General features: G+C 54.2%; 10 protein-coding genes across 10 annotated transcripts; 5 read left to right on the top strand and 5 right to left on the bottom strand.

Annotated features, from left to right (window-relative positions):
• Window positions 1-4,209: 4,209 nt before the first annotated feature.
• Window positions 4,210-4,750, bottom strand: B0T26DRAFT_679803 (uncharacterized protein; the record flags this gene model as incomplete). The annotated part of the gene is made up of 2 exons (XM_060440395.1): window positions 4,210-4,502; window positions 4,606-4,750. The coding sequence occupies 2 exons, from the start codon at window positions 4,748-4,750 to the stop codon at window positions 4,210-4,212; spliced, it is 438 nt and encodes a 145-aa protein (XP_060291167.1).
• A 2,373-nt stretch (window positions 4,751-7,123) lies between these two features.
• On the top strand, window positions 7,124-8,101 carry B0T26DRAFT_655777 (uncharacterized protein; the record flags this gene model as incomplete). Its single annotated transcript, XM_060438653.1, has 1 exon — window positions 7,124-8,101. The coding sequence occupies one exon, from the start codon at window positions 7,124-7,126 to the stop codon at window positions 8,099-8,101; it is 978 nt and encodes a 325-aa protein (XP_060291166.1).
• Window positions 8,102-8,612: 511 nt separating this feature from the next.
• On the bottom strand, window positions 8,613-9,710 carry B0T26DRAFT_442660 (uncharacterized protein). The gene has a single exon (XM_060435054.1). It carries the CDS (start codon window positions 9,510-9,512, stop codon window positions 8,754-8,756), a length of 759 nt encoding a protein of 252 aa, XP_060291165.1. The 5' UTR covers window positions 9,513-9,710; the 3' UTR covers window positions 8,613-8,753.
• A 198-nt stretch (window positions 9,711-9,908) lies between these two features.
• B0T26DRAFT_788410 (uncharacterized protein) lies at window positions 9,909-11,418 on the top strand (the record flags this gene model as incomplete). The annotated part of the gene is made up of 3 exons (XM_060446819.1): window positions 9,909-10,195; window positions 10,394-10,842; window positions 11,082-11,418. The coding sequence occupies 3 exons, from the start codon at window positions 9,909-9,911 to the stop codon at window positions 11,345-11,347; spliced, it is 1,002 nt and encodes a 333-aa protein (XP_060291164.1). The 3' UTR covers window positions 11,348-11,418.
• B0T26DRAFT_442655 (uncharacterized protein) lies at window positions 11,419-13,082 on the bottom strand. Its single transcript, XM_060435053.1, has one exon. It carries the CDS (start codon window positions 12,870-12,872, stop codon window positions 11,490-11,492), a length of 1,383 nt encoding a protein of 460 aa, XP_060291163.1. The 5' UTR covers window positions 12,873-13,082; the 3' UTR covers window positions 11,419-11,489.
• A 1,041-nt stretch (window positions 13,083-14,123) lies between these two features.
• On the top strand, window positions 14,124-16,008 carry B0T26DRAFT_442614 (uncharacterized protein). Its single transcript, XM_060435052.1, has 2 exons — window positions 14,124-15,208; window positions 15,266-16,008. The coding sequence occupies exons 1-2, from the start codon at window positions 14,425-14,427 to the stop codon at window positions 15,604-15,606; spliced, it is 1,125 nt and encodes a 374-aa protein (XP_060291162.1). The 5' UTR covers window positions 14,124-14,424; the 3' UTR covers window positions 15,607-16,008.
• A 476-nt stretch (window positions 16,009-16,484) lies between these two features.
• B0T26DRAFT_598564 (surface protein 1) lies at window positions 16,485-16,877 on the top strand (the record flags this gene model as incomplete). Its single annotated transcript, XM_060435671.1, has 1 exon — window positions 16,485-16,877. A coding segment is annotated over one exon (393 nt), but the record flags the coding sequence as incomplete, so codon positions are not given.
• A 1,210-nt stretch (window positions 16,878-18,087) lies between these two features.
• B0T26DRAFT_788406 (major facilitator superfamily domain-containing protein) lies at window positions 18,088-20,191 on the top strand (the record flags this gene model as incomplete). The annotated part of the gene is made up of 4 exons (XM_060446818.1): window positions 18,088-18,198; window positions 18,295-18,362; window positions 18,412-18,827; window positions 18,886-20,191. The coding sequence occupies 4 exons, from the start codon at window positions 18,088-18,090 to the stop codon at window positions 19,803-19,805; spliced, it is 1,515 nt and encodes a 504-aa protein (XP_060291160.1). The 3' UTR covers window positions 19,806-20,191.
• A 216-nt stretch (window positions 20,192-20,407) lies between these two features.
• On the bottom strand, window positions 20,408-21,262 carry B0T26DRAFT_755603 (uncharacterized protein; the record flags this gene model as incomplete). Its single annotated transcript, XM_060445984.1, has 1 exon — window positions 20,408-21,262. One exon carries the CDS (start codon window positions 21,260-21,262, stop codon window positions 20,408-20,410), a length of 855 nt encoding a protein of 284 aa, XP_060291159.1.
• Window positions 21,263-22,815: 1,553 nt separating this feature from the next.
• On the bottom strand, window positions 22,816-25,170 carry B0T26DRAFT_725353 (uncharacterized protein). The gene is made up of 4 exons (XM_060442756.1): window positions 24,715-25,170; window positions 24,398-24,638; window positions 24,203-24,340; window positions 22,816-24,146 (listed from the first exon to the last, which is right to left on the bottom strand). The coding sequence occupies exons 1-4, from the start codon at window positions 24,864-24,866 to the stop codon at window positions 23,097-23,099; spliced, it is 1,581 nt and encodes a 526-aa protein (XP_060291158.1). The 5' UTR covers window positions 24,867-25,170; the 3' UTR covers window positions 22,816-23,096.
• Window positions 25,171-25,522: the final 352 nt, after the last annotated feature.

Genomic DNA, 25,522 nt, shown 5'->3' with positions numbered 1-25,522 from the left:
CACTCTGGTGGGGTGGGGGGCAATGATATATCAGCACCGAGAACAGGTGAGATATTAAGGGCGGTAATCTATACCGAGGCCAGAATTTATTGGCCGATGGTTAACCTTGAGAGCTCTTACCGCGCGCCAAGTAACCTTTATAAGCCACGTATGGTTGTGCGTTGGTAACAAGAACACCAGCCAGAGTTACAGGCCGCCGATATCTCAAGCCTAGTCTTTTCTCAGCTCAGTTTGCAGTAAAACAACCATCCCGTCGATATTACGGTGGCATCCATTGAGGCCAGCCTGTCCAAAATACCGCATACGAGCGGCGGTGAAGATCAATCGGGTCCTGGCACCGGGGAGTAGAAGGAATAGGGCCAGAGGACCCAATGAGGTCGAGGTCGAGGTTGTGGGGGTGGTCTAGACGTGGAGGAAGGCTACGCTTTATGGTTAAATATTTCTTTAATCGTTAGCTCAGGTTCGAAACTTTTGTGTTGACGGACGAGAAGCCTCTCAGGCCTGTTGCCATCGAGTTCCGTGTAAGATGAAACAACATAAGCCTGTTTCGTCTCTTGTTTTCAAGTTTCAGCTTCCGCAGTTATTAGAGTCCGCGGTTGGAGTCTGCGGAAGTGGCGCCGTACTGCCTGTCTAAGTCCCGAGATCCAACAATCCTCAGGAGCCCTCCGCCTCCAGCCCCACCCGAACAGCCGCGAAGATGCCTCGACGACCTAACTAATTAATCCAATACAACACCATGTGTTGGACGACCGCTCCGGCTCGAACCTGAGCCGCCCCGACCATCGCCCCGTTCGGGGATTCCACGCCGGTTTCGACTTAGTCTTTTGGAAGTCGGACGGCACAACGGGAAAACATAATAACACGGGGGATCCCAGTTGATGCTGTGCACGCTGATGTGCGGCAGGGTTGGGCTGAATAACGTAGAGCGCTCTAGTAAGCCTCAGTAGTCGATAATATAGCAGCATACGCTAACGCCTGGCATCCTGTTACTCGCGTTTGCGCTTCTCTAGGCAATGCCGGCGGCCCCGAGGCTCTTCTAGCAAGCTATTCACGGGAGAGTTTGTCAGCGCACAAAACCCAGTCCAGATTGATATTCCTCAGAGCTCCGGGGAGAGTCCAGACTGGGTTTCTCCAGGTTTCATGGACTTTCCAGCCCACTGATCCGCCGAAAGCACCGGCCACGAGAACTGCTGCGGAAACATTAAGAAGAGAATTACGGCGAGTTGACCACGCCCAGACAAATGGAAAGACCGGCAAGAGATTGTTCATTGCAATCGAGGTGTTCTTGGTTGAGCAGCATTCCTTTATATACAGTTGTTCCAACATGTTTTCCTTCCAGCACAAGCTAGATGGTAGATAAATAGATAATTACCTCTAGTCAATCCCTGGTACTGTATTTGTTTCATCTTTCTTGCAGCTGCTTCTTGTCCCGTTCTTCTTTGCCGCTTGCCTAAGGGTTAGGGTTAAATGATGTTGCTTCTATCTCAATGACTCAATGCCAGCTTAACCAACACACCGGCAAAAGACTTTGCAGGCGACAAGACGGGGCTAGCATAAAAATATACCCTAATACATTGAGAGGTAATTTATGGAACCTCATTATCCCCAACACAGTCCCGAGGTTGAGCTTCTGGCAACGCGGCAAACGTCATCCTCAAGACCTCGATAATTATCTCAAGTCGTAGTTTCCCTCTCCAATCGCAACTCAACAACTTGATGTTGGCGATGGCTGGCTGCCACTTCCAGCTGCTTTCAGAAATTCAGACCTCACCCAGGAACTTTGCCATCAGCAACGGCTTGTTGCATCGCCCTAGTTCTAGTACATGTTGGGTGCCGTTTGGAAAGATGACGTATGGGGGAGCTCGTGGTGAGGCTGCGCCCAACAGACGGGAAGAAGGATTTAATTTGGGATGGATGAGGGAAAGTGCGAAGGGCAGGGATTCCCGGCCAAATAGGTTCCTTGCAGTTGTCCAATGCTTAGGGTTTGGCTCAGAGCCTCGACATCGCTTGCCTCTATGTTCGTTTGCCTCAATATTCGCTCACTCGATGTTTGATTGCATTGATAATGGTGACGGTCGCTCACGTCAGTAAGTAATACATCCCTCGTGTTTGCAAGATGCCTTCTGCGTCTTTTTTGGCTGATGTAGGACACACCTCTTGGGACCAGTAAGCCCAATGTTGACTGCTGACCTTGTAATCGCAGATTTCTTGACTTCTCCATGTCCATTTCATTGCCGCTTTACTCATTCTTTTTCATAATTGCTGGTTGAGACACTCATAAGACAATCGTCCAACTAGCCGCGGCCAATTTTTGCAATGCAGGTGCCGCTGTCAAGGAAGACGTCAATTTTGAAGGTTCACGGACCTGCCCATTTTTCATCTCTTTCGGTCCTTCCTTATTCTGCCAACCGCCGGATTCTCATGCGCCTGACCTGACTACGTAATTCATTACCTACGACCCCAACAAACCGGCCATTTCCACCGGACCATGTTTGACACGCAGTTCTGTCAAACCAGCCTCACCTGCCGTCATCAACACGTTTGCATTGTCAACCTGCAGTATGAGTAAAATTGCCTCAAAAAGGCGAAAGAGAATTTGGGTATAAATATATCTGGATTCCGCGACCTCTCCAGTCGATTTTTACACCATCAATTCACCATCCATCAATCCACCACACACCAAGCCTTCTCAACACCACCAAGCAGCATCCAGACCCAAGCCACATCCACCAAACCAGCAAAAGCTTCTCGCACTCGCCGCCTCCCACACATCTCTGCAAAACCCCACCTGTCGACAGCTTACCGCCTGTCGATACTTGAACTCGGCCACCTCCCTCTCGTCGCCAGCAAACCCCCAGCAATCACCATGTGTGAGGCAATCCGCGAGACCTTCCCTTGCGGCGAATACCGGACCACGCTGCCCGCTAAATGCGCCAAGGCAGAGGCCCTGGGCACGTTGTCGAGTTACTGCACGATGAAGTATGAGACCCAGACGGGAAAATGCCCTTGGCCAGATAGGTGCACGAAATGCTACCCCAAGAAGAAGAAGAACTAGTCGGCGCGTCGTGATTTGACACGGCGGGATTGCACTCGCAACAACCAAAGGCGGCTTGTTGCGCGCATACCGTGCCATGCGCCACCCGTGGGAACTGCTGCTGCTGCTGCTGCTGCATTCGGCGCCCATATCGCTTTTTTGAGACCTTTTTTGTTTTGGGGCGGCTTTTTTTTCGTTGCCCGCCACTCCCTCGTCAGCAGTGCTCTGCTAGCAAGCAACGACTCTCTATCTCGACCCTCGCTAAGCCCCCGACATTCACATCTTGCGCCGAGCAATGGCGCCTCTGAGCGGATCTGACATGGGCAGCTTCTTTTGGCTTTTGGTGGGCTTTGAACGGGCGCATTGGACGCGAAGGAAGGACGGGATTGGGCTTGTCATTTTGTTCGTCTTTTGGTTCGGCAGCGTTGAGGGGAGTTCGATTGCGTTCTATTTTTTGGGAGGTCTTCCTAGTACTTGAGAAAACTATTCAGACCGTAACTTCGGGATTTTTTTTTCTTACCTTTGGTGGTATCTTTGCTTGATGTTCTATGACGGCACCCGCGCTTGTGACTGCCTTGTGAGTCCTGAATAGCCCGTATTCGTGAAATGTTAATTCTGCCTAATACACATCGATACGATTGGACGTGTAGATAGAGCTCTCCTTGCACAGCTCATGGCTCGTGTAGGGACACGGCTCCCGGACAAGACATCTGTAGTGACTTGCCCATCATGTCCAGGTGAGACTGGAGAGAACAAGACGCAACGTTGATTTTGATCTTGAAAGCACAAACGGAATTGTTCGTGGCCCAAGGTATAGTATCAGATGAAAAGTTGACTGACTAGTAGCCAAAGCCCTCAAATCGGACAACCCTGTTACATGCTTTCAAGATCAGCCATGTTGTATCTTGATAGTTAGGTACCTACTCTATTGTGAGGCTCAAACGGCAACTTGGGTGAAGATTACCGACTTTACCTAGAAATATCTGAAAGTCTCCAGGAGTGGTGCTTACACTCTCGCAGCCGCGGCTTATAATCAAATCGTAGCCCTCCCATGAAGCTCTGATAATTCCTAAGCTCTGATAATTCCTAAGCTCTGATAATTCCTAAACTCTGATAATTCCTAAGCTCTGATAATTCCTAAGCTCAGGATCGTTAGCACGTTAGCGCGCCACCCATTACCTCCCCGTCTCTCGGGACGGGTCGACGTGGTAGCCAGCCTCACAGTCGATATCGACAAAGATATGCCGCCGGCCGCCCTGCATCACGGCAAAGGCGATACTAGCGACCGAAACCGACTTCCGCGGCTCGCCAACAGCGTGAAACGGATATGCCCTCCACTTTGTGCTTGATGTCCACGACGTATCCCTGGCCGACTTGCGGAGCGAGGCGAAGAGGTGATCGGTGCTGCCGGATGTGACATGTACACACCATAGCGCTCCAGGCATGACTGGTCTTCCGTTTTGCAATTCTCCGATGGCTGAGGCGTCCAAACTAATTATCTGACATAACGGCCAGCAATGTGTTTGCGATTTCTCCCCCAACACCAGGCGGCTTTAGATGTCCCGACACACCTAGCCTCAGGAAATTCGCCCGGCGCTTGGCCCTCTCCTCCTTCTCGCGATTTTCCACTTTCCGCAGCACCTCGCCAGTCTCTCGGCTCGCCCAGTACTGGCGGAAAAAGTTCTGCTTGCGTTTTTGGCCGTGGGTGGAGGCCATTTGGCAAGCCGGCCCTTCGGGTCTTCAAGAGGAACGAATTCGGCCACGCCCGTCTTGGGCTACTCTTGTTTGGGGACCTCTACTTCCGCGATAAGATAAGCGGCTTGCGAAGAAGCTTATCAGAGCCGGTTCCTATGGCGGGCACAAAAGAACAGACGGCGAGCAGACAAGACGATGAACTACGCTACAAAATTTACCGAAGGTAGTCGAAAAGCACAACGAAGGTCATGGGGGTTTGAGAAACCCCATCACCCCAAAGATATCGGAACTCAATCCGGCATAACTTGTGACATATTTTGGATTTCCTGACCACAGTACATTACCTGCATTTGTTTTGCTCTAACAGAGGGTATATCCTGAATTCCCACGCAGTGTTGGCTCGTCTTGACTGGATGTGTTACATCATGTGGACTGGGAGCCTTGATCGTGGTTAGGATGCTAGCTAATATTTGCTGTAGAGTTGGAGCTCTTTAGCACATTATAGGTAAAATTGTCCAACCGAGTTGGAGAGAAGCTCGCCACTTCTTCTTCCCGTTGTAATAAATTTTCGATCTTGTTAACCAGCAACCCCCGGATAATTATTTCGTAGCCTTGATCGGCAAAATCGACAGATCTCGTTCCTACACGTAATTGGTCCTATCAAGGATGCTCAACCCCTCGTCTCCGCTACTCGATATTCTCGACCAAAGCCGCGAAGTTTGCATGGCTGTAACAACAGTCCTCTATATGTACCGAGCTTTAAAGTGTGTGACAAAGGGCCCAGACTTTGACGGCGAGAATACCGCTGTAGACTAGGCAGAGTAATTATGCCCAAGGGTTTCCAATCGATAGTCAATACCTTACGGCTCGGCGAAAAATCTTTCGAGCGAGCCGTAAGGTATTAAGGCCTTTTAAATGTTAGAAAGTCCACTGCCAACAAACTTCAGGGATTGGATTGTACTCTCCTGATGGCAATCGACTCACAGTTCCTAGCAGTAATCGACTTTCCCGACAGCAATCGACAGTCCCGATTTGTTTCTCAATCGACTGACAGTTCCTGGTAGCAATCGACTCTCCCGATTCTTTTTATTAAGTAGGAATACTCGCATCAGCAAAAAGGCCGTCCGCAATCTGTCCAACGCAGCACGGCGTATTAAAATCTTTGCCATGACAATTAGAGGTAAGGCTCCGGTCGCTGGAGCGCCGGACAGTGATGGAGGCATTCACCCTCCTCCCCCACCAAATTGGCAGTTTGTATTTTCTCCCCGTCCTGTTCCCTGCTCCACCTGGACCAAGGAGCCCCGACTTTATTCTTCTTAATGGCGGGCACTGAGGCCAAGATTATCAGCTGCCTCACTGGCCCTATCCCGTGCTGTATGCTTGGCGATGAGATAGGCTTGCGCAAGACGACCCCCCTTGGGCTAAGTTCCCACGTTCGGTCTGTCAGCTAAAGCAGAAAGCAGTCCCGACAATTCTTAGTGAAGCGGTAGAAGCTCTATCTTCCACAAGGCATCAAAACAAGCACAAGGTAAGACTCAAAGGGAGAAAGTAGTCATACCAGGCCGTCAATATATCGAAGAAGAGCATAGACCCGTGCGCAAGCCCGGAAGACTTAGGCCACTATAGAAAGATTGTAGATTTACAATCGTTCTATAGTGACCTAGGTAGGGAAAGGAGGAGAAAAGAAACTGCCGGTATATACCTATTTATTTCCATATCGCGGTCGCTGCTCCATGTGGACTAAGGAGCCCCAATGTGCCCCCGTTAGATGAGGGAGGGTAGTCTAGCCAACTTGTATAAGTTGGTTAGCTAAGAAAAAGAGAAAGGAGGAACGCTAGGGTAGAGGAGATTAGTTTTATGAGGACCCGGTGGTATTAGTCTCCTCTATTGCCAGCGGTATGAGCGGCTTCGTCTAACTAAAGTAATTTTAGGAGGTGGAAATAGTTGAGAGGAAGTTAGAAAACAAGAAAAGAGAGATGAGAAAAAATACATGCATCTGATGAGCTGGTCAAAATGTGCCGAGAAGTTAGGCGCCGGCGCATACACAGCACCGGTCGGCGATACGGAGTAGCTGCAGCAAGCCTGCTCCGAACTCACTAACAACCGCTACCTCTGCAGAACGCCGCTGTACAGTGTTAGCGCGGCGGCGCCCCTACCATCTCCAACCATGGGCATCCACCTCAGAATCCATGGAAGGTGCATACACACGTTAGCCTCTACCCCCGCATTCGCAGCAGGTGATGCGTCGCCACGACGAGGGGCAAGGGGCGCCAGATGTGCGATGGAAAGCCCCGCGACCGTTATCTGTGCCATCTCCCTCTCGTCTCTCGATCGAGTTTCTCCATCATATGAAGCATCATATTAGAAGACAAAGAGAGACGTAACGACGGCAACATGGACTCCGAGCGCATCAACATCATTATCACGGGCGCCAGCGGTCTCGTCGGCCCTCTGCTGGCCTCGCGTCTGCTCAACGAGCCGCATTACCGCCTTGTGCTGACCGATCTCGCCGACCTCATCGTGCCCGAGGGCGTCAAGTATCCCGAGCATGCCACGTGCATCAAGGGCGACATTACAGACCCAGCCTTTGTGCGGTCCGTCATCGCCGCTGCCCAGCCCCTCGGCGCCGTCTTCATCTTCCACGGCATCATGTCGGCCGGGTCCGAGGCCAACTTGGACCTCTCGCTCGCCGTCAACCTCGACAGCGTGCGCGGCCTGCTCGACGCTCTCCGACGCTCTAACCCAGGCGTGCGCGTCGTCTACGCCAGCTCCCAGGCCGTCTACGGGCAGCCCCTGCCCGCCCGCGTCACCGACGACGTCGCTCCCACTCCCCATGGCACCTATGGCGCGCACAAGCTCATGACGGAGATCTTCCTCAACGACCTGCACCGCAAGGGCCTGCTCGACGCCTTCATCGTGCGCTTCCCGACCATCTCGGTGCGGCCGGGCAAGCCAACGCAGGCGGCGTCGTCGTTCCTATCGGGCATGATCCGCGAGCCCATGCACGGGCAGGAGTGCGTGATCCCCGTCGCGGACCGCGGCTTCAAGTCGTTCCTATCGTCGCCGAGCACCATCGCCGAGAACCTAGTACGCGTGCTGCGCATGAACAGCGCGGCGCTGCCGACGCACCGTCGCCACATCAACTTCCCGGGCATCTCGGCGTCTGTGCAGGAGCTGATGGACGCGCTGGCGCGGCACGGCGGCGAGGACCGGCTGAAGCTGCTGCGCGAGGAGACGGACCCCGCTCAGGAGGCCATCCTTCGCAGCTGGCCCCAGGACTTTGACATCAGCACGCCCCTGCGCCTCGGGCTCGTCGTCGACGAATCGGTCGATGGGCTGGTCGAGGAGTACGTCGACAGCTTGAAGAAGTAATTTTAGAGTAATGAAAGCAATGAAGCGTGTTTGTCGATCGGTCGTGTTCCTACCTCGTGCTGTGGCTTCTGCCCGCAGGCAGAGACGATGCACCTCTGGCTGTCTCTAACGGAGCGGGTACCCCTCTCGGAGCTGCTCGGAATGTCATGTCGAGGCCTGTAAAGCTGAGGAAAGAGTGACCAACACGTACACGGAAGTCGTACGAGGCAAGAGCTCCCTACCCTCCAGGTAGCCGAGGGCGACATCCGAACGCAAGATTGTCAATGACCCGGGTCCTCTCTGCTCGCCGCGAGACGCAAATATCTCCACAGCAGTCCGTGTTAATAGGCGTGTCAAGACAGGCACGGCAGCTGATCCGGCAGCATCCATAGGCGAACTTCAGCCGAGCCGTGTGTCGCCATTTATGGTAGCGCTTAATTTGATACGGCACTGCACCCAAACGGGAAGTGAGGACAGGTAATCCCCCTTCTTCCCCTCATCTCCCCCTAACATTGAACCCCCTTTCCGGGCGGCGTCGAAGTCGAGGTACATTACGAGGTCGCACAGCAGAGTAGACACAGGCAGGAAAGGGGGAAAAAAGGAGGGCTACGTCACTACGCCCGGCCAAGAGCCATTTCGACAGACAATCATCTCTGTCTAGACATGGATGTATCTAGCCATCAAGGCTTGCGGATATTACACAGCGCAACAATAGCCAGAAGATGCAGAACCAAAGAAGCGGGACGAAACGAGCATCCGAAATCGCAGCCGGGGCTGGCATGCAGGGCAAAGTCCCCGATTTACCCCACGGGGAAGGCGCTGCCCTCCATATCCCCCAGTGGGACTGTGGGGAAGGTGCCGCTGCCGACACCCGGGTTTGGGATTTCGGTGTAGCCTTTTCCGGCCGGTACTTGTGCTCGGGAGCAAGTAACGCCATTTCCCGACGGAGAAGCCATGTGTAAAAAGGGATAGCAACAAAATAGCAACAAAGCAGCCACCGCAAAAAGGAAAAATGTTGGAAACTGTTGGCATTAGCCGCCATCTCTCCCCCAAATCCCCCCATCAGCCTATCATTCCTTCTCTCAGTTATACGACTATGGCCAGGCTTCCATATTGCTATTGCACAAGCCGTCTTTACACGACATGTCGGGCGAAATAAAACCTCTGAACGGGTGGAGACGCGCGTACAAACAATGCTCGCTCGTCTGTCATGTCTGTACCCCAACAAGACAGGCAGGCAAAATAAACATGCCTCTACCACGCTACGCGCCGCTGATCGGCATTGGTTGAGCCAGCCAGGTCGGGGGACGCTCGATCGTCTCAGGGGGGTGACGAACGGGTATAACGGCATTGGGGAAGCCGCATGGGATTTTAGGGGATTGCCTTGGACTTCTCGTATTATTGGGAGTGAACAGCACGGATATAACGGCATGGCATGGACGTTTCTTGGACTTTTTGTCGCCAATGATAGCCGCGCTCGGTAAGGCCTGGGGGAATGGAAGTGAGGAAGAGGCTGTCATGGCAGGGGAAACCGTAGAGTTTATAAAGCGCCGGAGGTTTTTGGACGCGGCAAGGCAATGCAGGAACCGGACTGCCACCCTTGACAAGGTCAACCAGTGCACACACACATCCGAGATCCGCTTGTATAAAAAGCAGAGCCTCCCAGAGGCAGATCACCTCATCGCAGGGTAGTTTGGTGTTATCGCTCGCTAACCACCGCAGTCCCGTCGCCAAGCGTTTCCCCAGACTTTCTCCCACAGTGCATCGCAGACGCAGCCAAGCCAAGGCCCGGGAGCCCCAGGGAGAAGGACCCGAAACACACACACAAATGGGCCACATCAAACCGCAGGACGGGCAGCCGCGCTCGCACAAAGGGAATGAAGGTGCCGCACAGGCAGTGAGCCTCGCCTGGCTCGCGCCGTCGTCGGTGCACATCAGCCTCGACAGCTGGCTGTGGCGCGCCATCGAGCGGCTGTACCAGCTGCCGAACCCGCCGTCGCCGCGCAAGCGCACCCGGCCCATGGAGGTCATCTGCGTCGGCCTACCGCGGTCCGGCACCGAGTCGCTGCAGCAGGCCCTGCTAATGCTCGGCTACGACTACACGTACCACGGCTGGTGAGTTTTTTAATTGCCCCGCCCCCCTTTTTTTGCCTTTGTTGTCGCAACGCAAATAAATACAGTCGGAATGGAATGCACGCCAAAATGGGGAAGGAAAAAAAGAGGTGGAAAAGGGGGGTCTTTAAAAAGGAGGGAAGAAGAAATGACAAAATCAAAAAACGACAATTGAGCTCACCACAACTCCACCCCAAAAAGGGATATAGTCTACGACGACGAATGCCACTCGCCGGGCTGGGTGCGCCTAGCACGAAAAAAATGGTACTCGTCGCCCTCATCATCCCCCTCCTCCAAACGAACCCCGCCAGCAACGCTCACAGCGGCGGACTTCGACGCGCTGCTGGGGCACGCGGTAGCCGTCACCGACGCAGCGGCCAGCGTGTTCGCGGCGGACATGATCGCGGCGTACCCGTCGGCCAAGGTGGTGCTCAACACGCGGCGCGACGGGGCGGCGTGGCGCCGCAGCCTCGAGGCCACGCTGGTGCACGCCAACGCCAGCTGGGCCTTCTATGTCGCGTCGTGGCTCGACCGCGAGTGCTTCTGGGCCTGGCACGTCTTCGAGCGCTTCCTCTGGCCGCTGCTGTTCCGCGCCCCCGACGGCGACATGGCCAAGGCGATACGCGGGAACGCCGCGTGGGTTCATCAGGGTGAGCTTTTATTTTGCATTTGCGTTTTCTGTGCTTTCCCTTTATCTTTTGTTTCGGGCGTTCGGGCGTGAGGGCGTGTAGCTTGTCGGGGTGCACGCTTTACCCCCTTTTCCCCCTTTCCACAGTGCACTTCCCCCCTAGCAGCGGGACAAACCCCACCCCTCACAAACAACGCTGCACAAACCCATCACAACAAGCAGGTCCCAAAAACGAACCCTTGAAAGCTAACCCCCCAAAAGAGCACAGCAGCATGATCCGCGGCCTCGTGCCCAAGGAGCGGCTGCTCGAGTGGCAGATCGAGGACGGCTGGGAGCCGCTGTGCCGATTCCTGGGCAAGCCGGTGCCCGAGGCCGAGTTCCCGCACGCCAACGCGGTCAGCGGCGGCTGGAAGGCCCGCGAGGAGCAGTGCAACAAGCGATGGGTCGAGCGTGCCTTTGTCAACCTGTTTCTTTTGTTAGCCGCGCTAGTGCTAGGCGCCTACTTCGTGGCGAGGACATGTCTTTGATCACTTTGCGTACACGCCCAAAATACCAAGAGCTGTTGCTTTTGTACAGGAGGCCTTATTGTTCACGGGGAGGCCCAAAAGACAAATTTAGAGGCGTAATGTTTGTTTTTAGGGCGTATCTACTGTCTAATACTAAAGGAATTTATACTATGCGACGTGGAGGGAAAAAAGGGTCAGGAGCAACAGCCGCAGGTGGAGGTGCAGAAGGAGTCATCAACATGTGTGGTGGAAACCCCGATGATTGTTGAGCCGATGATCCTCCATACTTCGGCCGCAGTTGATCATCCATCCATTCCTCTAACCCATAAATTGCCATTGCAGACACCATTGCCAACGTGACCCAGCGCTCATCAAATCTTCCCATGTCAACACTATCTAAGAACCTGATTCTCCCAACCTTGGAGCTACTCCTGGCCAAAGACAGCGTCTCTCTGGATGCCGTCCACGCGCGGTTGCTTGCGTAACAAGCCACGACGTCTCTCACACCGGGGGGCGATGAGCTCTGGCCAGAGACTACATCGCCAATCAAACACCACCCGTGATGGGACTTCCAGTCTGTTATCCATTCAAGGTTGGGCCAGTCAATCTGCTGCCACCTGAAACGTTCTAGTAGCAATCCAGTGCCGCTGGGGTCTTGAACTTCCGCAACAAAGCCAAACACGCCGTACTCGTCCGGAAATCGGAAGGTATGGGGGAGGTCTGTCGGGTTGCTGGAACCGTTTGGCCGACATGGTAGTAAAGGGACGGTGATGGCGTATCGTCCATGGCGAGTAAGTTCAACTCTGGCCAATGCTGAAGAGTGTTGACGAATGAAGCCATAAAGGAGACTCATCCCAGGTACATCAGACGGGGTCAGATCGACGCAAAAGTCCTCGCCCAAGCAGCTTTGATGCACGCCGACGCGTAGGTCTGAAAAGCCGCGGTCGTAAAGGTTCAGGGCGTATGGGATGTTGAAGCTTGGTCGACGGTATGCCTGAGCTGCTTGCGCCTCTTGCTGAAGAGATGCATGCTCTAGAAGTCCTGATTGTTGAATGGGGGCGTGCTCTGGATGTCCCGATTGCGGAATTGAGGCATGATCCGGTTGTCCTGACTGTCTTCTAGACTCCTTTGAAGTCCTTCTAGATTCTTCTGAAGCCGTTCTCGAGTCTCCCGAGACCGTTCCGGATTCCCTCGAGGCCGTCCTGGATTCTCTCGAGGCCTCTCCAGATTCTTTTAAGGCCTCCGGGTATGGCTGTGGCTCCGAGACCGGATCATGGTCCGCTGCCAATGTGTTGGCTTGGTCCCGCCGCTCCGGCGGCGAAGTGGCGAGCGACTCGGACAGCCTTCGGACTTGTTCAGAGAGCTGTCGTACTTCGTCTTCAAGTTGATAGCACTGCGCTACGAGCGGGTTGACCTGATCTAGTTGATGATCCGTGGTTGTGCTTTCAGGGCTGCGCTGTCCCTGGGCTGCATCGTGACTGGTGGTGTCCAACGGGATGAAGGACGGAAAGGCGTTTTGCCGATGGCTGCTACGGCGACGCTCCATCTCGTCAGATAAATTTCTCAGGGCGATTGGAAGAACGTTCGAGGAATGGTTGTAGAGATAGGAACTCCTTGACCCGAGAAGGGCAAAATTGGCCGGAGATGGTAAGCTGGAAGAGCCGAGCTGGTCTCTGCCTTGCAAAGAGTTGAAGAAACATGGGTAAACTCGGGGCGGCTTGGAGGGAACAGGAATTGCTGCAGGGCTGTAAAATCGCTCGCTTGTTCGGCCCCAGTTTCCCACTTGACATCAACGGCTTGGAAGGTTGTCTAGGGGAAGCAGAGACGCCAGGTCGAGGGCAAGCAGAGACGCCAGGTCGAGTGGGACGCCATGGCATGAACAGAGCAGAAGGGGCTGATGGTAAGATACAAAACTCGAAGCAGCATCCATATTGAAAGGGAAAGAACGTCGAAAGATCTGGGTGGCTAGAAGCAGAGCAAGCATGCCAGTGAGGGCTGCGTGACAGGACGCGAAGGCAGGAGGGGGCGAAATGGAAAAATAGTACGTACCAATACTGAAAGAACCTTCATGGGCAAGGTTCCTTTGGGATGTTCCTTAATACTGAAAATAGCAGGCGGGTGCCTGCCCAAGAGGACGGGAGGCCTGTGATTCGGAAGGAGGTGAGTTGAAAGGCGACCACCAGGTCGCAACTTGAAGGAGCACTCACTGACGAACCCAAATCCCTTGTAGTAGCTGCGAACCTGGCCGCTGTTCCCATCTGAAAGGAAAACCGCACGAAGTGAAAAATTAGCGCTGCGATTTGTTAATGCAGCGGGAGGCTGAAAGTCAATCCTGGTTGCAATCGGACTGCTAATATATCTGGCCAGGATCCGGCGCGGAAGTCGGAAGCATTTTGGGTTGCAATCTCAACCTTGGAGAAAGTGTTGTGCCCGGCGCCGTTGTCATTCTGCTGGGGAAAGACCCCCACCTTCTGTTTTTGGGTTTAGCGGCCAATTTAATACTTGGTAACGTATTTGGACTAAGTCTAGCCGATTTGGGAAATCCACCAGGGGCAAGTGACCGGGAAGCAGTAAGTATTCCGGGGTCTTCCGTCAAAATGAAAAAAGCCAATGGGTTATTGACATGGATTTCATTTAGTAATATAGTTATATACTACTGATTAGCTTCTGTGGATCTTTGGTAGTAGTTGGTGATTTCGAAGATCACTGTGGGAATAGCAGCTGTCTGGAAATTGCAGATCCCAGTCGTGTAAAACGGCCCGGCGCCCGGGAACACAGCCGATCGATCCACTCTGAACCTTCCCCCAACACCAGACTATGGCTTGAACAGGACAATTCGAGCTCTGCTTCCGCAACATTGCAACCTTAGCCAAGATCGGGCCGCCATCGCGAGAACAGAATATCTTTCCTCTGCCAGGCACCACATGGTGCTTCCAGATTTCCCACATATGACCATCCGTCCGTTCGAAGCGCGGGTTGTCAGGATGGCGATGCCTGGAGAATGGGCCTGCTCCCGGCTTGTCTATAAGAAGTTGCCTCCTTCCAGGACACCACAGCCAAATCTCTAGATTTTCCATCGCGTCGCTCTTTTCGTCAAGATGAAGTGCACAGCTCTCTTTGGCCTCACCGCCCACGTTGCGGCCGTCTCTGCTGGGACGGTGCTTTGGGATGGCAGGTTCAACGACTTCACAGCGTCGACCGACCTGGAAAAATGGTCATGGGGAAATCAGGTCGGGCCATACCAGTATTATATCCACGGGTCGTCTGCCGTCGCATCCTACGTCAACCTGTCCCCTTCGTTCAAGAACCCGGCCGACTCGGGCTCCAAGCAGGGCGCCAAGATCACGCTGGACAACACGGCGTACTGGAATGGCCAAAACATGAGGCGAACAGAGCTAATTCCACAGACCACCGCTGCCATCAATCAGGGCAAGGTCTACTACCACTTCTCCTTGATGCGCAAAGACGTTAACGCGCCAGCAACCACGCGCGAGCACCAGATCGCTTTCTTCGAGAGCCACTTCACCGAACTCAAGTCGGGGTGGCTGTCCGGCGCTGTCGGCATCTCTGATCCGCTGCTGCGATGGTGCATCGGCGGCCAAACGCAGTGGAGCACCGAATGGAGCGCCGGCGTCTGGCACAACGTTGCCTATGAGATTGACTTCGCCGCTGGCACTGTTGGTTTCTGGCACTCCACCGGCGGTGATGCTCTAGCCCAGACAGTGGCCCCAGTGAAGGCGAGCACTAGCAGCAACGGAGCTGATTGGCACGTTGGTGTCTTGGAGTTGCCTCGAGATGGCTACCCAGATTCCACCGAGGACTATTTCTGGTCGGGTGTTTATATCGAGAGCGGAAGCTTGACCACATCTGTTGCTGGCCCTGGTTAGTGAATTCCGAAAATAATAGGACTTACAAGAGAGACTAACTTTGGTCCAACAGGCGCACCACCGGTCGACAATGGTGGAAGCTCCAGTTCCAGCACTAGCATCAAATCGAGCACCACGAGTTCCATATCCTCAACCCCCACAACCCTCATTACATCGACATCCAGCAAGACTCAAGTAACAGCCATTAGCAGCTCTACACCGGTCACTACGACATCTAGCAAGACTCAGGTAATAACCACTAGCAGCTCTGCACCGGCCACCACAACTTCCAGCAGCGGTTGCACAGCGTCTCAGTGGGCTCAATGTGGTGGCAATGGTTTCAGTGGCTGCACATCATGTGCGTCGCCATACAAGTGCAAGTACTCGAATGACTGGTACTCTCAATGCCTATAACAATGTTTTGTCGTCGTCAACTAGTACACATCATGTAAATAGACACTTCAATTCTTCTCGTCCACACTTCTTTCTTTCCGCATATCGGTAGTTTCCGATCCATAGTATGCAAGGTTATCATATCCCTGACCTGCTCGTTGAACCGCGCTCAACTCCACCCTAGGCCGTTCGGGTCGTGACGCAAAATTCCTGCGCTTTCGGGTGGGTGCCGGCCTCGAGCTGGACTTCGGGAGCGAAGCCTAGATTGAGGCCGAGCCGAGCACCACGTCGTGCTTTCCCGTGGATCCTGTCAGCTTGATCTGGCGCGGTACCAGCGTCTCATGTTCACCGCCTGTGCCTTCCATCTTGAGCATGTTCTTTCGAGTCCAAGTTTTTGCCCAGCGAATTCCGGCCAACGGCCATACGAGGAAGGAACGAGTCGCCAATTCCCGGCTGCCAGTGCCAGGTTAAACGCAAGAGCCAGCCACGGTGAGCCGAGAACCCCGCCACTCTCAGCTAACCTTCAAGAACTCCAGCTACACTTTCCCAGTACCAAAAGGAAGGCGCAGTGGCCTTTCTGCCTGTCGGGCACCGAGCAGCTTTTAACACGCCCAGTCTCTGTTCACGAGAGAAATTTTCCGTCGCTTCATCTCTTCTACATCCGCAATTATTGCTCCCAGATACCGCAATAAGACACATACATCATTTTCAGGCCTTTTTGGAGCCCTACCCAATCTCCGAGGAAGTCCGCCGCATCTTTGCCTTCTTACGGTCTCTCATCATTCTCCTCGCAGACACGAGAGCAAATCAGAGCATTCATCACAATGCAGTTTTCCACCGCCATTCTCGCAGGCCTCGCTTCGGCCCTTGCCTTTGCCAGTCCCATCCCAGCCGATGGGGCGGCTCCAGCCCCTGCCGACGTGGTTGAGTCGGTTCAAGCCAACGAACAGCTTTGGACAGTCGAGAGGATGCTCCGCGTCTGTGACGGCGCGGACACCACGTGCAACTGGTCGTTCGTGGTCAACAAAAACGTGGGATGGATTGCGCCCACGCCCTGCGAATTCACGGTGCGCAGCGTCAACGGGCAGAAAGCAAGCCGTTCGCCTTCAGAGGGCTGGGAGTGCGGCCCGTTTCGCGTCTCGACCGGCTGGAACGGACAGTTCGGCGAGTTGAATGGCTTCACGACGCTCTCACTGGTGGACCTCGGCTGGAAGCTTGCCGCCTTCCCCGCCTACACGGACCAGCAGCTCGACGCCAGTATCGTGGTCACCCCCGACCTAAGCTTCCCGCCTCACCCGTGGTGAAGAGAGAGCGACATGGTGGAGAGACGCCGGCACACGGGCACGCCTTTTTGACATTTCACATCTCGTCAGCTCTGGGAGTGGCTTGCTGGTAGAGTGGTACTTCACGCGGGTTTCCGAGGGATCGGGACTTGGGGGTCAGGGTTAAGATTTGCTGGGAAAGGAAGAGAGCATTGTCGTTGATCGGATTCCGGAGTTTGGGGCGAGGCAAGGAATAAATTCTAGGGAATCAGAGTCACGATTAGTTAATTGATTGGTCCTATAGCTTGCTGTCCGTCCTCCTTGACGTTTCTGTCCTCATTTGCTCAGAGACGCGCGACATGACCATCTGGAGTCAGTTTACGTGCTTTTGTCAACGTGACGGACCGACAACAACAACAACAACACGAGGCAATTCAGGTTTCGTGATCATCTCCTTTCAGCGTTCCCTTGCGGCAATGGCAGGAAGTCGGCAGACGGGGGAATGTCAACGCCACACAGACAATAACCAAGATCGAACCAATTGATAGAAGATCCAACATCAAGATGGCCAGTCCCTGCTGAATCTACAAACTTAATCGCAGTCGACTGGTCTCTAGCAGTCAAAACCTCAACAAAGTTTCCCCACAGTTCACACTCAACACCTATAGTGTTTAGGGATACAGTCCATCACCGTTTAGCATGCAAGCACGAGATTTCACAGCACTTCAACGAGGTCTTCTTAGTACTTCTTTTGTCGGACCAATACAAACCCACCCTCATAGGCAGGAGGTCAACTGGGGGGACCGCTTGGGACTGTGAACCTTCGCTCCTTCCCAAGCCTCTGTCGTGGACAACACCCCACACCATGCCACATTTTTACAGGCAGCCCAAACGCTAGACGCAATCTCCATCCAACGGGCGGGCCAACCCAGCAGTCGTCTCCCAGACCAATTTGGCTGCCAGTTCGTCAAGAAGACACTTTATTTTTCTTGCGGCGGTTTGCTACCTTCTATCCATCTTACTTTTCCTGATCAGTCTTAAGCCCCGAGCCCCGAGCCCATCTCGCTCGCCACGCCAAACCGGATCCGAATTCCATCTAGAAACGGTGCTCTAGACCCTCTACACCCGCATCTCTCCCGCTCGTGGTCCGACAGAACAGCCCATTGCCATATTCCTGAAACTGCGACTTCAACACCAGTCAACAGGGAGCTGTGCAGAGGTCAGTCCTCACGACGTGGAGATGGCGCCAAAGGGCGGCTTGGTCGATGATCACTCCTCCAAATCTGAGGACGTCCTGGGTCTCCAGGATTTGGATCCAGCTCTGAACCGCAAGATGCACCTGGTGAACAACGTGGGTTACTAATCTGACCCAGAAATTCCACGTGTGGTACCTAGATGCGCGGCGCCTTGTGCCTTCTGGCTAATACAATCTCTTTGTTCCAACTAGGCTATCGAGGAGCTCGGCTGGACGCGTTACCACACCAAACTCTTTTTCCTGAACGGTTTTAGGCATGTGTGCTCCTACCCCTTTCTGCCGAGACAACCCGCTAATGTGCTACTGCAGATATGCGGTCGACTCTCTCGTCTTGCTACTACAATCGGTCGTTGCTGGACCGGCTTTCCGCGAGTTTGGCCGCGTCGGATACGAGAAAGGGCTGACCGTCTCCGCCTACGTTGGCATGCTTATTGGCGCTCTCGTCTGGGGCTTCGGCGCCGACATCATTGGCCGCCGCCTAGCCTTCAACGTCACGCTCCTGATATGCTCGGCCGCCACGATAATTGCTGGTGGGATGCCAAACTGGGCATCCTTGGGATTCTTCGTCGCCTGTATTGGGTTGGGTGCAGGCGGGAACCTGATTCTTGACACTACCGTCTTCTTGGAATACCTCCCCGGAAGTAAGCAGTGGGCGCTGATCCTCATGGCTGCCTGGTGGGGTCTCGGTCAAGCAATCATGGGGTTTATCGCCTGGGGCTTCTTGGGTAAGTCGCTCTCGTCTTCGCACAGGGCCAGAACCAAGCTGACAGAATTCTTCTCCAGTTCCGGAGAAGTGGAATTGCGCCTCGGTCGAGACATGCACCAAGTATAGCAATATGGGCTGGAGATACGTCATGTTCACAAGCGGCGCCATCGTCCTCGTCATGTCGATCCTTCGGGTCACCGTCATCCGTCTAAAAGAAACACCGAAGTACCTTCTTGGCGTGGGTGAAGATGCAAAGGTTGTCGAGACGTTGCAATTCTTGGCGACTAAACACGGCCGCTCGTGCAGTCTGACCCTCGAGAAGCTCGATGCATGCGGTGTCGTGACAGGCGCCCACAGCAGAAAAAGGTTCTCACTCGATGAGACGCTAATCCACCTCCGTGGTCTGTTCGCCACCCCAAAAATCTCAACATCGACCCTTTTGGTCTGGGTCTCGTGGGCCATGGTAGGCTTGGCATACCCTTTGTTCTACGTCTTCCTCCCCAGCTACCTCGCGTCGTGTGGTGCGAATCTCAACGTGTCGTCGTTCGATTCCTGGCGAAACTATGCCCTGACCAACATTAGCTCCATCTTCGGGCCTATTCTGGCGGCGTGGATGTGCGAAACACCCATTTTGGGACGCAAGTACACCATGGTCATTGGAGCACTAGTGACGGCCGCATTCTTCTTTGCCTATACAGCGGTGCGGACAGGTTCCCAGGACGTCGGCTTCTCCTGTGCCATAGGCTTCTGCCTCAACGTCTACTACAGTACGCTGTACGCATATACGCCTGAAGTGCTTCCCAGTGCTCATAGAGCCACTGGCAATGGTGTGGCGGTGGCATGCAGTCGCACCATGGGCATAATATCTTCTGTCATCGCCACGGCGTCCGATACGTCAACGACCGCGCCCATCTTCATCTGCGGCGCGCTCCTTGTGGCCATGAGCGTAGTGAGCACCGCGTTCCCTTTTGAGCCCTACGGCCGCCGGAGTTCATGATATGAGAAAGCGTAGACGTTGCCTACGGTCCTAGTAGACTTTCTTTTTCCCCTTCGCCAACTGCATTCTTTTTTTTCTACATCCTAAATAACACCCCATTTGCAGTCGTCAACTAGCCAAGCATTGCGTTGGTACGGCATCTCAGGATACCACCTTTTTTTCTTACAAACTGGGTTGTTTTATGTGTGGAAGGGTAATTACAAACAAAAGTCATGAGAAGCTTCCTTTTCACTGGCAATTGTGCAATATGTGGGAACAAACACGGACTTTTGTTTGATAGAAATAATTCCTGAACCTACAGAGGCCGCCTTTGTCATCATCCTACCTCTTTTCTCTCAACTGCGTTAGCACTTTCTTTATAAACAGCCAACCGATTGATTACAAAGCAAAAAGTATGTTAAATAACCTAACCAGTTCCAGAATTTGCAGCTCCAGACTTGTTATCTGAAAAGGAAGAAGCTCGTTGAAAACCGAAGTGTTCCAGGACTTGTGCCAGTCCTCGCCAAACCCACACCTTGAACAGTTGCTATAGAACGACAACAACACCGACAACCTACGAGAAAAGGACCAAGACAAGGATTCAAAGAACGAGCGAGGCTAACTCAGTGATTGCAATCGTCCTCTCCCTCGCCCCGCTTGCACGGATCTGGCCTATTGGCAACTTCCGGCCAGCTCATATGGCCTAGCTTGTCGATTTTGCGGTTGCCGCGGGAACCAGGGACATGCTGCACGCCCAAGTAGTCGCTTAGCGGACTTGGCCCCTCGGGACGTTTGATTGTCCGCGTCGATTTGTGAGGATCGCGCGTGTTCCGGTTCCGGTCCCAATAAGTCCAACTGCCGGGCTGCCGTTTCTTCAAAAAGTCGCCGGAGTCGAGGACAGCCGGCAAGGGGGTAACGGTTATCACGGCCTCTGCCTCAGCTACAGCGGTGGGCTGCTGGCCGAGCTGCGCCAGGTTCATATTGGCCTCGCCATGGTCGGGCTCGGCAAACGCGCGCCCACGCCACTCAAACGGGTACCCGCCGTGACGTGCGGCCGATTCGAGATCGTTCAGCTTGGCCGCCATTAGCGGTGTCTCTAGGCCGTCTATCGACAGCGCCGGCTTGGCCGTCGGGTCCGGAACCACTGGCCCCGCGCCAATCAGCCACGACGGATAGGCGTTGAGTTGCTGGGCGATGGTGCCATCCCGCTTAGCCTGCGCAAGGGGCGTGGTGGGAGACACAAACATGGTTGTCGTCACGGTGACGGTGTGCGCGCCCGTAACTGTGGTCGTGGTGGTTGACCTCGGTCTTGCTGTCGATGCCGAGATATGGGCCTGGGTTGCGTCGAGTCCGGCCCGGGCAGTAGTGCGGGCCAAGCTAATAGCAATGCCCGAGAAAGCAAGGCACAGGCCGAGACATGAAAGAATCAGTCCAACTGTATAGAACGGGCACATGTTGGGCCGCCTGCGGGTTGTCATTTTGCTTTTGTCGTTCTGGTTGTTTCGGGTGCCATCCTCTAGGTCAACGCTGTGGAATCTCTCCTTCGTTTCCACGTCCTGGCTTAACCCTGTCTTGGCCATGGAAGGCGATTTCTGGGAGGAATCGATTGTGCCTCTGTTGTGCGCTAGCGATGTTGTTGTGACGCGGGAACTAGCTTGCCTGCCCTATGCTCTTTGCCGGAAAAATGTCTCGGCCAAGGGGAAAGAGAGAAAAAGTGAACCGGCAGGAAGAGGGAAGACGAGCGTCTTTATGCGCCGTGAGGGGCATTGGACAACCTTCCATGAATGAGCGTAAGCTCACAGTTGGGCAAAAGAAGGTTGCGAGACCGACTCGGCTACTCGAAGGTTTGCTAGTGGTGCATATTTCCCTTGCTCTTCGACTTCTCTCGTGACCCGCTCCACGGCTATCGCGAATCTAATTAGACTGACATTCTATGCTTTTTCTCATGGGCACACTCCACCGCTAGACAGCTTGGCCAAGCCGTTTGCCTCCAGAGACAACGGCGTTCAAGTCTCATCGAAATACATCTGGAGGGTCAAGCGGAAACATAAAGACGTTGGTTGCTTTGGCTATCTGTGACAGCGATGGACAACGTAGGGTGGTATAAGAATAAGCGCCGATGAACCTCGGTGGAACAAAGCCGTATGGCATTTGGATTTCCACCTGTTTTCTGTTCAAAGTAAATCCCCTCGGCAAAGCTTTATGTCGTGCTTGGACCTTGCTCCCCTGGCCCTCCTAATTACCCTTTCTTCGTGGTTCAAGGATCGGCTGTCGAAAACGTTAAAGGCGGCAGACTGTTAGCAAGTCTAGATTTTGCCTCGGAGTTGGTTTAAGAGACGAAGCGTACCTCAATGGAAGGTTCCTCTCGTTGCAAGTTGCATTTTATTGCCAATCCTAACTCTTATTGCCGAGACAGGAAATCCCCCGTGACCGCGAGACAAGATAGATGAAAGAGGGTGGGTTGCGAGGGAAGAACAGAGGAATTGAACAAAGGGGTAGCTGGAATTATGGTTGGCCATTCTCATTCTCTACAATTCAGGGACCTGTTCCCCAGAGCTAAGTCCCTAATAAATACGCTAAGGAAAAAGGGGAACAAAACCCACCGCCCAGGTCCGGTACAGAAAAAGACCCAGGTACACCACCACCGCCAATACTAACGGACAAATTGGATAATATGCTGTCTCTCTGGCCCGAGGTTAACGTAGGGGGGCCATCTGAAAAAACAAATCCCCACATAAAACTCTACTTTGCTCGGGTGACTTACACAGCCGCCACTGCCACTACCACCATTACCGCTAGCAAACAGAAACCGACAAGACCAACTCCAGGCTTCCGAGCATGCAGAAGACAACTCTTCCCCATCCAAACTTTCCAAGGCACCAAGTTCTTCTGTGTATGCATATATGCTTTTTATTCCTCACCAACGCCGTCGGGCGAACGTGACCCAACTACCTAACCTAGGTACCTACATATGAAGCATATACACAGCAAAAATAGGGTTAGAAGACTAAAAGCAAAAAAAAAAAAAAAAGGGAAAAGATAAAGATCGCTCGCCCCCCCTGCTGCTTTCAACACACGCACGCCGCCACACACATTTCGTCCATCACGCCCGCCTGGGACTTAACTCGCCATCCAGAATGACCTGAACCTGGCCCAAACCCGGCCTGACATGACATGCTCCCACCAACCAGCAGTGATGCTACAAGAGTTCTTTGATTTCCTTTTTCCGAGACCAGAAAGATGCGCACTATAATGCACGACCAACTCCGACCCTAGGTATCCAGAATTTCCCTGGGCCCGTCCGTCTATAATCTACCAGGGCTTCACCTTCTGCATGCTTCCCTCCTCGCTCAGGGCGCGGTGCATGTCGAACGCCTGCCACAGGAGGTGGGGCTCGTGGCCCATGCCCTTGCGCAGGCATTCGTACTCGGCCTTGTCGAAGTATGCGGTGAGGATGGGCTTGTAGACGTCGTGGGCGCACTTGTCGATGATGACGCGGGCGCGCTCGCGGGGGCTGAGTCCGCGGACGTCGGCGAGGCCGTTCTCGGTGACGATGACGTCGAGATCGTGCTCGGTCTGGTCGACGTGGGTGCACATGGGCACGATGCAGCTGACGCCGTGGGGGTCCGTCTTGGTCGGGCGCGTCGACGGCGTGTGCATGATGCTGTACTTTGAGCTGCGCAGGAAGTCGGCCGAGCCGCCGAGCCCGTTGAGCATTCGGCTGCCCATGACGCAGGTCGAGTTGGCGTGCGCGTACATGTCCACCTCGACTGGCGTGTTCATGCCGATGACGCCCAACCGGCGGATGATCTCGGGCGAGTTGCTGACCTGCTGCGAGCGCAGGAGCAGCTTGTTCTCGTAGCTCTCCCAGTTGCTGTAGAAGCGCTCAAAACCCGTAGGCGAGAACCGGATCGACGTAGCCGTAGCGAAGTCCAGGCGGCCCGAGTCAAACAGATCCAGGAAGGTGTCCTGAATGACTTCGGTCCAGACGTTGAGGTTCTTGAAGCTGGAGTCGGCCAGCCCGCCGATGACAGCATTGGCAATGTTGCCGATGCCGGACTGCAGCGGCAGCAGGTTGGCGGGCAGGCGGCCGTGGCGCACCTCGTGCTCGAAGAATTCGATAAGGTGGCCAGCAATGGCCTTGGAGGTGTCGTCGGCAGGCGAGTTGGGCAGGGTCTGGTCCTGATAGTCGGACTCAATGACGCCGACAACCTTCTCTGTGTCGATGGGGATCGAGGTTTTCCCGATGCGGTCCTCGACTCCCATGATCAGGTACGGTTTCCGCCGGGGAGGCAGATCCGTCATTGTGATGTCGTGCAGACCCTTGAAGCTCGGGATCGCCGTGTTGACCTCGATGATGATCTGGAGCGGTCAATTTTTATCCTCCATTTGGTTAGAGCTGAGAATCTCGGGCTTACCTTATCCGCCATCTGAATGAGCTCGGGAGTGGCACCGACGGACGCGCCAGGCACAATGCTCCCGTCCTCTAAGATCTCGGTCGCCTCCACGACAACCACATCCAGCTTGTTGCCGGGCTTGTCTTTGGTATAGAACCCCTATGTCTCTGGTTATTCGTTGCGAACGTGTTGACTTCATTCAGAGGGGATTCGTACGTATACGAGGTCGACGGGGAACATGGACAGGTGCTTGTCGAAGAAGTTGATGCGGCCCTCGTTGATGCCCTTAGCGATGGACTTTCCGACCTGGTGAGGAGTCCGCCTCTCGATCATGTCTAGGCTAGCCCATCTGTTTTCCGTCTCGGCGCCCGACGAAGCCCCCACGAAGAGGCTGTAGCGCAGCTTCCCCTGGAGATTGTTCTGCTCGACGTGGTCGGCTAGGTATGTTGGCATCTTCCTGCACGCCACCAGTCAGCAGCCGCATGCGCGCCAGCCAGGAGAGGACGGCGAGGGGAGAGGGCAGGGGGACAAACTTGGGATAGCCGACGCCCGTAAATCCCGACCATCCGATATACGAGCCGTTGGGGAAGTGGTGCAACAGGTCCTTGGGCTGGCAAAGCTGCTTCAGCATCGAAGGCCGCTTGACGCGCGCCTTGAGCGCGGCGGATGCGATCGGGGACGCCATGTCGTCGGGAAAGCGCAATGCAATGTCTGCAGATTGCTCGGCTGAGGAGCTCTCCTGGGGCGGTTGTCGAGAGGTGGGCGAGAAAGTGGGCCGAGAGAGAAAGTGGAAAAGACGAGGAAGAAGAAAAGAGGGCCAACAGCAGACAAAATCACTTAGCCAACCCCGCGGTCCAACCCCAGACAGAGAGCCCCAAAGGAGATGGATCAAACGATTGAAAAATTAAAAAAAAAGCCGCTACAGTAATCAATTGACAACCCTAGTATTCAGTATTCTACACTAGACCCCATCAACGGCTACAGCAGGTGGCGGGGCTTGGGGTCTTTAAATCGTTGGGCGGTGGACAGCCCTGGAGAACATCGCGATTTCGCGGCTCGGGGGCTCCGGCACTCGGCGCCCTTAGCGGGGTCTTGCTCCCCACCAACTACCCACTTTCACCATCCACAAGCGGTTTCAAGAGCTAGCGCGATTCATTTCCAGTCTCAAAATGCCGACTCTGACCAAATACACCGATTTCTCCCAAGAGGCACAGAGAAGCTGGCGAGTTGTGATATTCCACAGTCTCTTGCTCCACAGCTTAAGGGTAGTTCGAGGTTCAACTCAGCCGACTGTTTTTTATCATGCCACTCGGGTTGGAGAAGAATGATGTCATCACAGGT

This window comes from Lasiosphaeria miniovina (genome assembly GCF_030549165.1).
Source record: "Lasiosphaeria miniovina strain SMH2392-1A chromosome Unknown B0T26scaffold_7, whole genome shotgun sequence".
NCBI classification, from domain to species: Eukaryota; Fungi; Ascomycota; class Sordariomycetes; order Sordariales; family Lasiosphaeriaceae; genus Lasiosphaeria; species Lasiosphaeria miniovina.
The sequence above is the reverse complement of the archived record's forward strand: the minus strand, read 5'-3'. Positions and strand labels throughout refer to the sequence as shown.